The sequence below is a fragment of the Onychomys torridus genome, chromosome 20 (assembly GCF_903995425.1).
Source record: "Onychomys torridus chromosome 20, mOncTor1.1, whole genome shotgun sequence".
NCBI lineage: Eukaryota > Metazoa > Chordata > Mammalia > Rodentia > Cricetidae > Onychomys > Onychomys torridus.
The window spans coordinates 33,476,063-33,492,453 of record NC_050462.1 but is presented as its reverse complement, the minus strand read 5'-3'; the positions used below and the strand labels follow the sequence as shown (position 1 = coordinate 33,492,453).

Sequence of the window (16,391 nt, the reverse complement as noted above, 5' to 3'; positions counted from 1 at the left end):
ATTCATCAGATGCAAACCTTCTTGCTTTATGCATTACACTTACTTCATTTTTATCCTCTGATTCATTGCCATTTTTAGTGTCCCAAGCTACCCCATCAAGAAAGTTGCAATTTCAAAAACTGCCACTGAAGTGTTTCTTTTAGTCCATCCTCTTCGAGTCAGATAACTGAACCATGCAGAGTCTTGGTGGAATGAGCGATGAGTCGCTTCACTGTGGACTTGCTTGCTCTCACTGTCTGGTTGGACTGTTCTGCTGGAAGCCTTTCCAGACTTTCCCCCACCTAGCTGTTCTCTGCAGGTGTAGGGAATGTTATTTTTCTGGTGGGCTAAGGTTTAATTTGTGTTGTCACCCTTTCCTTAAGCAGAAAGTGTTAAGGAAGATCAGTGTCTTCCCTTTGAGGTTATTGCTAATTTATTATTGCTAAGACTGTAGATCTGAAGGGGATCAGCACATTTGTGAATTATGACATTGTTTTTAATTTTTAATTTTGCAATTTATGTATGTCTGTATGTGGGTATGTGATGTGAGTGCAGGTGCACCCAAGAGGCCAGACTAGGCTTCTGGAGCCCCTTAAATTGGAGTTACAAGCTGTATCAGCTGACTGAGGAGGTGATGAGAACCTATCTGGGATCCACTACAAGAGAAGTTTGCTCTACATAGCTGAGCCATCTCTCCAGTTACTGAAAAAAATAATTTATCAGCTTCAATATTTTAATGACTATTAAGTAGATAAATTCTGTTATATGGTCTCTTCCCTCAAACTGTTCTAGGACCTGATACTGGAGTTTATTCTCAATTACATAGAACTAGCAATTTGACTGATATTCTTTCATGAGATAATTCATCCTTTCTTTAATTTTTGAATTAGCAGAAACATAACTTCATAGAGCCTCAGATACCTATGGAATTTTCCAATGAATGTCCATTGAACACTTTGCCAGTGTCCTTGGTTCCTCTGTGAACATAACACACAGCTCTGTTATAAAAGGGTATGCATCCTCTCCATCACAGAGACTCCATTTACAACTTTAATGGGGAAGTCTTTTAACTCATAATAGACCAATAGCTTCTTCTATTTAGTTCTATGATTATCAAGATTCTATTATGCTTTGCAATTCTCTCTTAAAGTTCTTTATGATTCTGAGTCTAGGATACCCTTAAACAAGATGGTTTTCAAAGTTAAACAAAATTTAAGAGGTAGATTAATAAACTCACCTAGAAACTGTGCTAAGAAAATCAGAGGACATGAACAACACTGACATTTTGCTAAATTTTATTTTACAAAAGTGTCTACACTTATCCAGAATAGAAGCATGACAGATAAATATCTGAAAACCCAATTAAGATAAAACCTAATGGTGGCAGAAAAGAGCCTGTGAAATCAGCAGAACGGATGCTAAGTGCCTTTGTCTATGCTGAGCCTGCACAGACAAGCAAGCTCGGCCAGACATTGCAGGCCCCTCAGGGACCTGTGAGAAGGCTCTGAACTCACATTCTCCATAAGCAGTACTTAGGAATACAGGCCACAAGATCAGTTTATGGCAAATGCAGAGTGTGTGCCAAATATTCTCTGATGACTAAGCTCCCCGTCCAATGTCTGAGTTACCTCAGGATCACGGAGCTCACAAGGAAAGTATTTAGTCCACTTCAATCATAATTTGAGAAATGAAACTATCGAGATCCACTAGTTACATGGTCTATAGAGTTCTCTTGCACAATATCTGACTTTGTATCCAATCGTGTTCAAGCCTGTGGTTTAGTTTTCCTCAAGTGTTCAGCTTGTTTCATGAAGAGACCTGAGCATCTTCATGTAAATGAAAGTTGCCAAACGACCATTGAGCATGATTTGGAATGTTCAATGAATGCCTAGAAACAAAATGATGATGGAGAACACATTTTGAGGAGAGGGAGTGTAATTGTCATTGACATGTAATATTTATTTAGTATACTATAATATATTCTATAATAAATCACACAATTCAAAGTAGAATAAAACACATTATTTGTTGCTGAATGGTCATAGAATCTCTCTGAACATAAGCATGTGAATGAGAATATACCATTGTACTAATGAATTTCTAATAATCCAAATAATTTGTGTGCATGTACTTGTGGTATAAGCATACTCTATGGTATATGTTTCTATAGTGCCTAGAAGGTTGGAATATGCAAAAAATATTCTCAATCTATTCTTTATTCCTCTTTTTCTTAATATATATAATTTTAGTCAAACATTACATTGATTTTATGACAACAAAATAATTCTCAGTTATGCATTAAAAGCTTATGCTTGCTTTAACATACAGTGAGTGACTTTGATGCCATGTCAAGTATTCAGTGCTGTGATAGGTTTTTCCATTGCCAACATTGTTAGTTGCTAAACTTTCAGAAAGTTCATCAGTGTCAAGTAATCAAATAACAGCATCATAAACAAACCAAGCTGTCCATGAACTAAAATCCAAGTGAATTTAGAGATGTAGAATTAACTGCGTTTTCAACACCTCCATACCTCAGTCTTCCCACCCAGATCTTATCTTGAGGCCCTCTAATCTCCCTCCTGGCAGAGCCTCCATGTGGCACCTTCCATGTGATGAATCACACCCCACAGTAATTACACTACATAATGTCTCTTTGCTGCGAGTTGATTTTTCACATTTGTCTGTTATCACTGTAACTGTTGGTTGGTTGCCAGTTTCTTAAGGCATACAGAACACAAAGTCAAGCTGCTGATGTTTAATCTTGAAGAAAACTCCTTGAGTCTTCTAAATAAGACTATCTGTCAGTAATAATTATGACAAAGCTCTTAAAATTTTGTTTTTGTTGTTCTTGTTTTTGAGACAGGTTGGAGCCTATCCTGGAAGTGGCTTTGTAGACCAGGCTGGCCTCAAACTCACAGAGATCCACCTGCCTCTGCCTTCTGAGTTCTGGAATTAAAGGTGTGCACCACCACTACCTGGCTCTTAAAATTTTTAACTTCACAATCTCTGACTAAATGGGACAACAACATACATGAGATGTTAGCCCTATACAGCAAAGGCAGTGGAAAATTAAGAATGCAATGTTTGGGTCCATGACCTTTTAAATATAACTCAAAACAAATAGAGCTAGAGGGTTCACTCAGGTTTGTCCTAGGTTTCTATGTGACACTTTGTCTCAAAGGCCTTCTTATTCATGCATATTCGACACGGATTCATATTAGTACATGCAGGTTCAACATGTTCAATTTCTATTTCCAGCTGAAGAACTTCATGAAGACCTATGATGGGGTAGCATCTGCTTCATTCTCACGAGCCGTGGAAACTGTGGAAGCCAATGTGCGTTGGAAAAGGCTTTATCAGGATGAGCTATTCCAGTGGCTTGGGAAGGCCATGAGGCACTAATGTGTATCACTTACCTAGAACTCAGAGTTTTGAGAGGACTTGCTTTCTGTGGAATAAAAAGTCTAGCCAGAATTTCAGTGATAAAGTGTGGGAGGACTTTTTGTTGTTGCTGTTGTCTGTTTGGGTGGTGGGTATTTTTCTTTGTTCCATTCACTCTACATTTGTTTCTCCACTGGATGTTCCTCTGTGTAGAAACTCTTGCAAGTGACTCTTTGCTCTGGCTACTTCAGCTGTACATTCCCTGCTGTTCAGGACCAAATATGATAGTGGTGCATGTTGATGTTGCAGTCAGTTTGGAAAATCCTATTCAGAATATTCTGTGCATGGATGTATGGTCCTGCCTGTGTTCCAGCATGCTTACTTAACATGTCCAATGTTGTATGTGAATATATGTACATCCAGGATGGGCATTATGCAAAAGCACAAAGATTATCTATGACAATCAGTGTTGCAATGAAAGTAAAATCTTCAGAAGGGAATTCTCTATCCTCAGCCATGGCCAACAGGAGAGATAAAGCAGCTCTGTGAACAATTCGTAACATTTGTTTTCAGCACTTGGATTGTCTGGCAATGATGATTGCGTTGCTAACTCATTTTCTTTGAGTTAAAGCTGTGTATACACTTGCAAAGATGTATAGATAGTATGTACATATGCACATGTACATAAGAAAGCTCCATATGTATATAATAAGTTGTAAATGCACCTGTGTGAAGAAATCTCTTCAGATCAAAGGAAACTTAACTCTTTTTTATAAATGTGTGTACACTTGGAAAAGGCCTCGTATAATTTATCTCAACACTACCCTTCCTACTTTATAACTCACTTTCTTAAATGCTTTTTCATCTATGTGCTGAAGAATGATCTATTCTACTACATGAAGATATATCCTAACGAAATATATGTGTAAACTAATCACTCTACAAATTCCCTTAAGTCAGCGGCATCCTTTCACCAATTTCTGTCATGATTTTGGTCAACATTCCTATTGCACAAACCAATTTTGTGTAAACTTAGAATGATTGGTACTAAGAAAGTGTTTATTTATAGCTCCTTTGTCTTTCTTACCTTACTTAGATAGTGCAGAGTTAAATTCTCTCTGTGTGTTGATCTTTATGTGTATATTGCTCCTATCCTCCATTAAGCAACCATACCTCAACAGGTCTATTAGCATTTAATGACCTTTTATGCCAGTTGTGCCCTCCCTTATGATACAAAGTTGCTTTTATGCTGTGTTAATGTATAAGACCTTTGGAAATGAACAACCCTGTTCTACCTGGGAATTTTGAAGAGCCATTTCAATGGCTGTGTGACACAACTCTATTTCAGTGCTTTTCTCACCCAGGAGGCCAGTCCCTTGCTTCAGAGTTAACATATTTTAAGTTTAGCATTATAAAATACCGATTACAACTACTATAATTGAGTCAAATGTTGTGAAACTCCTTTTTGTTTTCCTGTGGTGTTTACCCCTTCCAAATATCACAAATCACCAAAACAATGGATTCAGAGACCATCACTCAATGCTGGGGAAAAATAATTTACAAAACAGGAGTCCTACAATTATCTTGTTTGTAGAAATGAAATACAGTTTCCCAATCCATAGACTAAGTTACCATTAAATTTGAACTTAATCATGTAAGCAATTAATGTTTATTTCTTACACTTAAATTTTTCAACACTTCATTCAATTAAAATACATGAATTTTAAGTACTCCGTGGTGTTAAGGAGTCATGGTCATGATTAGTATGAAATCTGAAATTTAGGTTATCTATTAGAAGTGACTAAGTTCTTAAACACAATACTCATAAAATAGTATATAGCCATGAATGCCCCAAATATCCATTATACCACTGACAAATTCATTCATGGGACAGAACTGACCAAGGTAGATGTAGATGTCTTGTTTTGTTTCCTGAAGTACTAAAAATTCAGAGTAATGGCTTTTTATTTTAAGTGAGTCATCATTTCCAACTTTGAGTTTGGGGGCTTTCTTACTTCTTTTTCCTCCCCGCTGTTAATAATCATAATCTTCTTTGAGTATTTTAGTGGCCTTTAACACAACTGGTTTAGCTATAATCTAAATCCTCAGTGTATCCTTATGTACCATGTTTATACCTCATACAATAATTGTTCACCAATATAGTGGTACCAATGGCATTGAGATGGCATTTTTGCTCTACACATTTTTCAGTTCTTTAAAATTTCCAATGCTGAAATTATATTGGGCTTTAAAGGTTCTTTTTAGTTGTTTAAATAAGTAATATTTTCAAAATAATAAAATAACCAATGATATCTCTTGGAATATTCTGTAAAATGTAGCTATAAAATTATATTTTCTACTTAGAGTTTTTATCTTTCTCTCTTGTGTGTTTTACAAATCAATTATCTATGTGAAATAACAACATATTGAAAGTTTTCATCATCTAGTCTCAAGAATTTCCTGTGCCAATATATGTATAACAGTAAAACTTTGTTTTAATTAGAAAATACTAGATTACTTGCCACTTTGGGTATTCATTATCTCCAAGTAACTTGTAAATAAAATGTTCTCCCCATTTTTACACATTTTCCCATAAATTTTCTTACAGTCTTTGAAGTTTTAAAAACTACTTGATTTCAAACTTAGAAGGCTATGTTTTTTTAAATTCATTAGCATGCACTTTTGCTGAGCCTTAATCTCCTTTGTTTCATATGATTTTAAGATAAATATATTTTATTGAGATTTTCTGATATTTCAGTTTACATATATATCTAAAATACTGCAAGGTTATTCATATAATGCCATGAATTTCTAAAACTCATCCCATTATCAATAACTTTGACACATGCTGACTTGATTCTTTACAGAAACACAATACATGTTTGACTTCTTCCTGAAGATGAAATGAAGTTGAAAATAGCCATTCACGTTCAAAACCCCAGTTATGATATATTCTAAATCTCTCAACATAGATAGTCTACAACTAACATACAGCAGTGTTGTTAATTTTTATGTGTCTATCTTGATATGTTGAGACGTCACAAGTTCTAGACCAGCATCAGACTATATATTTGAACACATCCACAATTGCTCTATTATCTTTAACATTTATAGTTCAAATTTGTGTGATTTCAAACTACTGGATGAACATGTTAACCGCCATTTACTTTGGTCAGTGTAAGTAGTCAAATATCTTGTCACACAATTAAGTCTGTTGGTTACTTTCCCATTGCAGATCTGTTATTGAACATAGTTTAAATAAAACCTTAAGACTGTGATGCTTTGCTTTACTTTCAACACCCACTACTGATAGTGGAAAGAGATAACAGTTACAGATGGTCAGAATACACACAGGAGGCTATATGATCTAAATAGTTGAAAACAATATTCAGTCAAATGTGTATAAGTCTATGAAGACTAGCTCATGAACAAATGATTTTGTGGAACTCTGGCACTGTATCAGATGCAATAGATAAATTACAACAAAGCATTCAACATCATGCTGACTTCAAATTCACTGCTAATTAAATATTTAAAGAATTGTCTTCTAGGAGGCTGGAGAATGTAGCTCAAATATTTTTGTGAATGTTCCTATGACTTATCCATAAATATCACATACAAGCAGTCACAGAACAGATGGATGAGAAGCCAAGATTTTCATAGCATGTTTTCCTTTAGCAGAGATCATGACTCTATTATCATTTGATAGTGGTAGTTACATGCTGTTAGAGTTCAATAGAGTTAAAGAGAGGTTTCTTGATTAGAGTAATAACTAAGCATGTAGTAAGAGAAAGGAAGATGGTGGAAATGGATCTAAAAATGATCACATGAAAAAATGTAAAGAACTCATGAACTAGTTGGAATTAAGGTAATGTGAAACAGAATCCCATGGTATAGAAGAGAAGTTTGATCATTTCTAGGTAGGAAACACAACTATTTTCCAAAACATGTGGTTAATTTTCACTGTTTGACTTCACAATGCTTGTATTTTTAGAAATACATAAGATTGCAAAAGTATAATAATGCCACAACATTTAAACAATAATAATTGGAATCAAAATTAGGACAGACTCTATCCTTGAGAAAAGCTGTTTGTGCAACTGAGTGATTTTGCTAATCTTCAGAAAAGTTGTAAAAAAAATGCCTCTTGTAAAAGTGTCCCAAATTTGCCAAAATGATGTTAGCTTCATTTGTTGACTTTCGGTAAATTATTTATTCTTTCAAGCAGGTTCAGCAATTCCTATCTTGGCAATAATTTATTTCATCAAATTAGTATATGTGAATTTGAGTATAAAAATATTCTCATGAAGTATGCTAAATTTTCAACTTTTTAATTATATAAAATTAGCCCTCAGTTTCACTGCCTTGAACTAATTAGCAGGTTTTAAAATCAAATACTTTACTTCATTTTGGGATGGATTCAATAAAAGTCTAACAAACGTACTCTACCAGTTTTTGTTTACAATTTTATGCCATGAAATTTTGTTTTAAAATTTAGATAAGAAAAGTTACAAAGCTTTTAAAAATATTTAAAGGAGTCATTAAAAACAGGTTCTCTGGTTAGGATGCTCATATACATCACTGCATACTTTTAGTCCTTAAGGTTTTTCTTTTAAGTTATTCAGCTACTTTATATCATGTGACTTTGGCATAGATTTCATAATCCACACTTTAAAGAGTTCTAGGATGAATACAAATCTGCTTGAAGAATTTATTTTTCTGTTATTCCTAGTTCATATACTGATGCAGTAACAAAGAAGAAAGTGGGCTTCATTTTGTTCAGATATTTCTTAAATTGGCAATTGTAGAGAAGGATTAAACATGTGAACATGTGCGTATCTATTAAACTCCAGACACTCCATAGGTATCATCTCATGTAATAACCCTGTGAAGTGTTAGGAATTCTAATCAATCATTGAGAGGATGGAGGCTAAAAGACATTGGTTTCTAAAATGAATTACTAATATTAATGGGGCTTCAAAACTGTAAAACTAAGCTTTATGTGATACAAACCCATCCCTCCAATGGTTCTGTCAAGCTTGAGACATTATCCATGCAGATTCTGTGGGAGATTTGAGTACTTCATGTCTCTCACACTCTCATTGTTATGGACTTCTTTGAAATAAGTGTTAATTGGTACCATTTGGCTTATCATTGATTTATTACCAAGGTTACTTCATGTGTTTTCTAAAAACATTTTCTTCACAAAAATCTTACATTTTGTTTGTGAGGGCTTTAAACTACAAGTAATTAACAGGCACTCGGCCAATGAACCATGAAAAAAAAAATCAGTGAAATAAGAAAAAAAAGGATGGATTGCAAAGCACTTCAGCAATGTCTCACAGAGATGAGGTTGAACTTGTTTGCATGTGGAAGAGATCTAGTAAGCTACACAGAATGTTTCTACTGCTTAGCAAAGAGATCAGAAAATTGTCTCTCTTTCTGCATAGAACAATAGATGGACTGCACTGCTTAATTTACTTGATGTTATGTTTCCAACGGCCCTGCTGTGTGTAGATACAGTCTAACCTAACTGCTTTGACTCACCCCTTTACAGGTCAACTTGCTTCTAATGGCACACATTTTTCTTATGTCATGTAAGTAAATGAAAGAGCAAAGTGTTTTGTAGGAAATATAATAGGGGAGTTCAGAACACCTGCCTCAAATGTGCAGAGCATTTCTTTTCTGTTAATCATCCCTGCAAGGCTCAAGGGATTGCACTCAGTCTTATGTACAGATCTGCCACCACCTCCATGTAGTGCACAACCCACTGAGTGAGAAAGTCATTAGAAATTCTTTGTTCCCCGTTTTCTCTCAAATAGGTTTTTAAACTGTCATTTCTCAAGTGAAAACTGTTTTTCAAATGAATTGCTTCTCAAATGTTTTGTTCTAGATTTTACAGTATTGTGTAATGGCAATCTCAAACCAACTTTTAAATCACACCTGTATATTGGAATATATTATGTGTGCAGTCTTTCATGGCTATAGTTTATTCTCCTTTTAAAATTTTAATAAACCTTGACAACAAATAAGTGCTATAAATCAAAAACACATTATCATTGTGGTTTTACACATTTTTTTTTTCAGTTACTTAAACAGTAAAATAAATTTTACCTTTGAGATTTTATCTTTGGCTCTCTGGTCAAGTGTAAATTGATCAGATAATTAAAAATTACATTGTAGGACTATTCCTAATGAACAACCTTGCTCAGTAACAAAGCGTATTTACCTAAAACCATGACACCAGAATTACTTAGCATATGCCATATGGAAGCATATTTTTCTCGTTTCTAATATTTTATGGTTTGGGAATAAAAATGTTACTGGTCTCTTAGTAAACACAAGTTCTAAAGCATTTTTCAAATAACCTTGTGTTAGTTTAGCAGATAAATGTTTTCTATGGTACAACTTGTAGATTATCCAAGAGAAATTGAATCTATGTCTTCAAATTGAAATTTTTATTCTTTCCTGATCAAATACTTAAAAAAAATGATTTTTTTCTAAGTGAGAAAATTTGTCTACTTACCTTAAGCAGAACAAATTTGAATTTTGCCTCTGATAATAAGATTTTGTACACTAATGTGTAATTCATCACTGTCTTAATTGTCTGACATGTGCAGAGACGTCTAAGAGAAACAATGCCTTCAACGTCTTTTCTTGTACTTCTGTTTTATCTGAGAGCCCATTTGGAGAGCTGTGAATATACAGCTCTTTATGATGTGGGATTTTTTTTTTTTAAAGGAAATACACATGCTGATGCTGGAATAAGGAAGTCTATATTTGTAATAGATTTTATAAAGAGAAAAACAAATTCAGTCTCCACTCTAATTATATCTTTAGGATGAATGAAGTCATCTGCACTTTGGTAAAACTGATTTCACCTGAAATGCATTTCAGATGGCTTTTTAATAGGTTTTCTGGCATTCATCAGGCTGTCAGGCTCCCAGGGTCACAAGAACAGTTTCCAATAACAACAGAACATAAAATATCCATAATCACGGCCCATAAGCAGTACTCTAACCACACATTCCAATGCCTCTGGATTGTTCTCTTTCTAAGAATTGGTCAGGAATGTAAGAACTGAATCTGCTTGGCCAATCATTTCAACCTAATGTACAATGTTTTATATAGTCATAGATACTTCTTTGTTGTCATGACCGTGGGGTAAGGAAGTATGCTGCCAGGCTATATAAAGGAGTATTCTTAGAAGAGACAATCAGTGTTTACATATTTGTCTATATTTATGTGTTTAGTAGGTCATGAATTTTATAGGTATACTCAAATGTATCTCCAGCAACACATATTAATAACACACACACACACACACACACACACACACACACACACACACACACACCTGTATATCTGTTTAGTTGGTACTTGTACTACAGAACCACCACCCACTCATCAGAGAATACCTAGAGGAAAGTATCAAATATAGAGAATAAGCATGGCTGTATTTGTTTCCTTTACTCTTTGATCTTTGAGTGTCAGCCAACCAGCTCCCAAATAAATACATGGAGACTTATCCTTACTTTTGAATGCCCAGCCTTAGCTTGGCTTATTTCTACCCAGCTTTTCTTAACTAATTTATTCCATCTACCTTTTGCCATGGGATTTTACCTTTTTCTATTCTATATGTCTGTCCTTACTCCTTAATTGGTTGCTGGCTATGTGGCTGAGTGGCTGAGTGGCTGGCCCCTGGCATCCTCCTCTCTTTCTCCTTTTCTCTCTCCTCTCTCTCTTTCTCTTATTTATTCTCTTTGCCTGCCAGTCCCACCTCTTTCTCCCTCCTGTCTAGCTATTGGCCATTCAGATCTTTATTAGGCCAATCTGGTGTTTTAGACAGGCAAAGTAACACAGCTTCACAGAATTAAAGAAATGCAACATAAAAGAATGCAGCACATCTTTGCATCATTAAAAAAATATTCCACATCATAAACAAATGTAATACATCTTCAACTAATATTCCACAACACATGGCTATCATATTTACTAGGAGGCCCCTGGTGGTTTGTTTTAGTGAGTATCAGCTTAGGAAGTATCACCTGTAGACTGTCCACATAGGATGCACTTTCGTTTTCATAGGAACAGTGATTCCCAACTCCTAATTCTCATACATTTACCTGACTGACTTCCATTACATACTGGTTTCTGGACCAAAGATTATACACCAAACCAACTAACCAGCGTCTGGTGTGAAGTCTGAGTAATAGCATTTGTAAAGTGCACAGAGAATTCCAACATACAGTTAGTGTTAAGAGCCCCAGGGTCAAAGTCATCTAATGCAACTGTCGATTGGGCTATAGAATTTCACCAGCAGCACTGTTTTTAACTCTAAGCAGTTGTTATTGTTTAATATTTGCCACAAAAAAAAAACCAGAATCAAAAAATGTACTCTCTTTTGACATAACAGTAAAAAGCAGGTCATTTGATCAATTGACTTGCCTACCCTGATACGTCACTACTCCAAAAAAAGCTCACAGTAGTTTGGTGACACCCATGTCAATGTCTCATCTTCCTTGTGTTCTGAGAGCAGTATTCTCGTCTCTCTGATATTCTTCTCTACTGTCTTCTGTCCACATTTACTATCCTCAGTACGTTTACAACCTTTGCTTAGTTATGACATATTGGATGGATCCTTAGGAAAGACTTCATTCAATGACCTTTGCTCTATGAAACAAACCCCTGCCTAGTGGAGGTGGGTGAAGCACATATTGAAAGTGTTGGAAATCAGAGATCAGACACGATGTGTTACAGCGGAGTGAGGAGTACTCCACAAACTATCACACCCAGCCCATTATTGTCACCTTAGACGGTTCTTTCCTTTAGTTCTTTTTCTTTTTTCTTTTTTACTTGACGTTCCTTTCATTTTGTCTTTTCCATGACTTCCCAGCTGGGCACGTTCGTTCTCTGAAACAGTTACTATATTTTCACTCGATATTATGCGAAGAATAGTGAAGGTTTTGAGCTGTGTTGGTATCAGTGTGCATAACAGAAGATGACATGGGTTCCTGGAACTGTCAAATAAGACTCAAAGGGCACTCAGGTACACTGAAGACGCTTCATTATGCTCTCAAGTCTTGCAGCTCATACATCAGTTCTTTAGTTCTGGCCTCTTCTGGACTTTTAAATGTGCTTTCCTTCCCTAAAAACTTCAGCTAATTGGAGCTTTCATAACACAAATTAATCGTTTCGTTCAGCTTAAGGGGAGTTACAGATGTTGTTAGCTTTGGGACAATTTCCTGAGCTAGTAGGAGGCCAATCATCTATTGGATAACTCTTGAATCATGTCTAATAACCAAAACTCAGTCTCTATCCTATATTTGCTAGTTTACTGTTTGTGAGTCTTCCTCCCTGTAGTTGATGCTCTTCGTTGGATTTAGTGCTTAACCTCCTTTCACAAGAGAAAGGAAAATTTTCTGGGGATTAAGACCTCCCCTGTTCACAGATCTTATTAAATTACCAGAGTTTTTTTGATGACCCATGCTACTGAGACAGACATGACAAATTCAGGTCTACTCAAGACCTTGAGTAAGTGATGAGAAAGGGAAAGGGACTCTGGGAAATTCCAGAATCTAAACCTTAATGTGAATGGGTCCATAGCAACGTTAGTATAAAACACAAACGCACACAGAATTTAGCCCAAATAGGCTTTCCATATTAAACGAAGTGTTGGATTTCAGCCGACAGGATATGCAGAAGTCCTGTGGGAACAACTGAAGGCAGTAATTGAAGTAAATTGTGAATATATTTCACAGGCATCCACGAGTTTGGTGTTTGCTTGACTCAAATATTTCCACAATTGAGAGAAGTAAATGGAATGTCTCCAGTGATAAACACAAACTCGGATGCAAATATTTCCTCCAGTCCTGTTCAGATTGTGTGCAATGAGCAAACAGAGTGCTCAACGTATGCGGAATGTCATGTGAGTGTGCATTTGTGTGCCCGTGTGTCTGTGTTTCTGTTAGAAGAAAGTGGACAGAAAGAAGGAACTGGAAACAGATCATATAAGTTTTAAACAAGCTTACTTCCACATGGAAAAAAATAAACCTTATGCTACATGTTATAATATTTCAGTCTCTTAAAATTAACTTATTCATATTGCTGGTTTTAAAAAATTCTTAGTTTTCACTGAGGAATGTGGTAATATAAATAGCTGGTAATTGAAGTGGGAACTGGACTGAAGCCTATATATATATATATAAATATATACTTATATATCTGTATATACATGTATTTATATGCACACACACACACACACACACACACACACACACACACACACACACACACATAAATTTTGGTCCAATAAAAAGTGGCAAAGATTCAGTACCTCCCTCACTACACAGAAACTGTATGTACTCTTGAGTACAATGGGGGCATATCAAAATCTATTTGAACTAATTTGAAAAAAATCTCAATTGTCCTTTCTGGTTAGTTGAGGTGATTTTGAGAATCTGTTTGTTCTTTCACAGACAGATTGCAATTGAACTCCCTGAGCATTAAACTTAGAATCCTTCTCAGTTAGTTGGATTTAAAAACATAAACAAAAACAAAACCCAAGTCAAGGACTTAATATTCTTTTCATGTAAACTTTTTTCATATGGGAATTTTGGAATTTGATTTTTTTTCCATGCACTTTAATAATTGCTCTCTTTTTCTAATCTCTATGATTGTCCCAAAATACCCTCATTTTAACCATGTGACAAAGTGGAACAGTGGTGGCGCACGCCTTTAATCCCAGCACTTGGTAGTCAGAGGTAGGTGGATCTCTGTGAGTTCCAGGCCAGCCTGGTCTACAGAGCAAGTTTGAGGACAGCCAGGATCTTATACAAAGAAACCCTGTCTTGGAAAACAGACAGACAAACAAACAAACAAATAAACAAACAAGAAAACACCATGAGACAAGCTCATCTCTTTTTTAGACATTGTTATCTGGCATTTGATGCCGAGCAGTGATTTCCCACTTGGTTAGATAGGTATACCCAGTGGTTATGTCTACTTACATGAGATGTATATGAGGAGGATGTCTCTATTTAAACTGTGCTGTACCTTTCTTTGTTCAACAAAGGAACTAAAGTAACATGGTGACAAACCCTGAACTTGTATGTTTCTGATCACTTCAGTCAAGATAACTCAGAAATACAACAAACATGTAGCATCCCAGTAAGTCATTGTAATCTATTTTTCACTCTAATATATTCCCTACAATCATAACATGAGAGTAGAAAGTATCTCCTCTCTCTGATTTCAAATGCATTTAAATAAACTTAGGTCTTTAGAAATCTTATAATTTATGTTAGACATCAATTGATACAGTCACTTTTCTGTCCTTTTGAAGCCCTCTTTAACTGTACTCTTTCCCAGTGTGCAGAAACCTTACTTTACATTTGTGTGGTATGTTACATACATGTACTTAATTTCCCAGGTAGAATATAAATTTCTCCAGGGTCAAGTTATCTGCTTTCCCATTTGACAACCCCTTCCCCCTGACTGGGAAGCACCTACCTTCCAGTAGGGAAACCGACAGCTTTTCACCATAAGCCAACCCCATATAGAGCAAAAAGTGCTTTAGAGGCATAGCTAGAGGTAATTGTTAATCATTTTAAAGTATTACAAACCTAAAGCTTTAAAACTCACTCCATCCCTTTAATTTGTGGAGAAATATCATGTTAAAGCAACACTTATTATCAGCATTGACCTGCTTGGAAGAAAGTAGAAGAGGAGGGAGTGGATAAGATGCTATTTCACGACACACCTATTACAGTAATTCATTTCCAGTGCGGAAACCTTTGCCGATGATAAATGAGTGCTACTGTGGTGCAATTTGAATGCTCCTTGGCTTTTCCAACAGCAAACCTGCCAAAAGGTTGCAAAATGCACAAGGGAGAGACAAATTTGAGTTGAGCCACTAAACTAACCGAGAAGCATAATTTTAGATAAAGTATCCATGGTTTCTTTAAAGGGATTTTTGTTCACCATGGATGGATATTCTGTGATTAAGGAGGAAAAAGAAGAGCACAGTGACATTTAATATTCCACCAGCTTCTTATATACTTGATTTTGCATGTGTGCTGCCTTTTAAAAATTATCCCCATATAAAAACACAGTATCTTCCTCATGGCCTAAAATCTAAATCTGCGAGGGAAATAATGCCGTTTATGACTTTGGAATTCTTTGTAAGATCTTCGGCTGGCTGTAGAAAATTATGACAGGCTTTCATTTTTTGATATTTTAATATGAAAAAGAGCTCAGGTGGAAGTATATTCATCTGGTTCTCACACCACTCCTATGCTGTGCTCTTTAAGATCCATGAAATGTTACAAGTCATAGCTACAATCACTGAGGGACTAATGAATAATAACGTTTATTGATAATCGTGTACTCAAGCCTGCATAAGACACTCGTGACATTAAATAGGTCTATAGTAGACACTTAGCCTGAAAGAAGTTTTTCTGCTTTGGTAAAAAGACAATTGCACGTGAAACAAGTAGCCATAAAACAGCACAGGAAGGCATACAATACTTAACTTTTGTCCACTGCTGAGAAAAGACACATTGTGTGGAGGCTCAATTCCACACGACGGCTTTAGAGTAAACTGAGCTGTAGAGAATAGTGTCTGTTCTACAGTTTAGACAAGAGGCAAGGTGTGAAGATGACGTGAGGAAGGTAGTGGAGTGGGCTCCCCTAACTAAGTTGGAGCTTGGGATTCTGTCTGATTCACTTGATTTACACACTTAAGTTAGAGAAAAGCTTTTGCTAGGTTTCATTTAATTCTTTCTAATCTGATCAGGACAAACACTTTTTGAACTTTTATTTATCTCCCACCTCATTCATATATGGTGGCATTCATTATTTTTTTAAAATTTTTTTATTGAAATAGAATTACATTCCTTCCCCCCTCCTTTTCCCCCTTCTACCCGCCCCCCCAGTTTCTTTTCTTGAACCCTTCCCTTGATGGCTACTTCCCCCATCAAGTTGGCAGCTTTTTTTTTCATTTGATTATGTGTTATTGTTGTACACATGTA

General features: G+C 35.7%; 1 protein-coding gene across 1 annotated transcript in view; it reads left to right on the top strand.

Annotated features, from left to right (window-relative positions):
* Positions 1-4,156, top strand: part of Trhde (thyrotropin releasing hormone degrading enzyme) — a 395,355-nt gene extending 391,199 nt beyond the window's left edge. Inside the window, 1 exon segment of the mRNA XM_036169607.1 lies at positions 3,238-4,156. Coding sequence (XP_036025500.1) covers positions 3,238-3,381 — 144 coding nt within the window. The 3' untranslated portion in view covers positions 3,382-4,156.
* Positions 4,157-16,391: the final 12,235 nt, after the last annotated feature.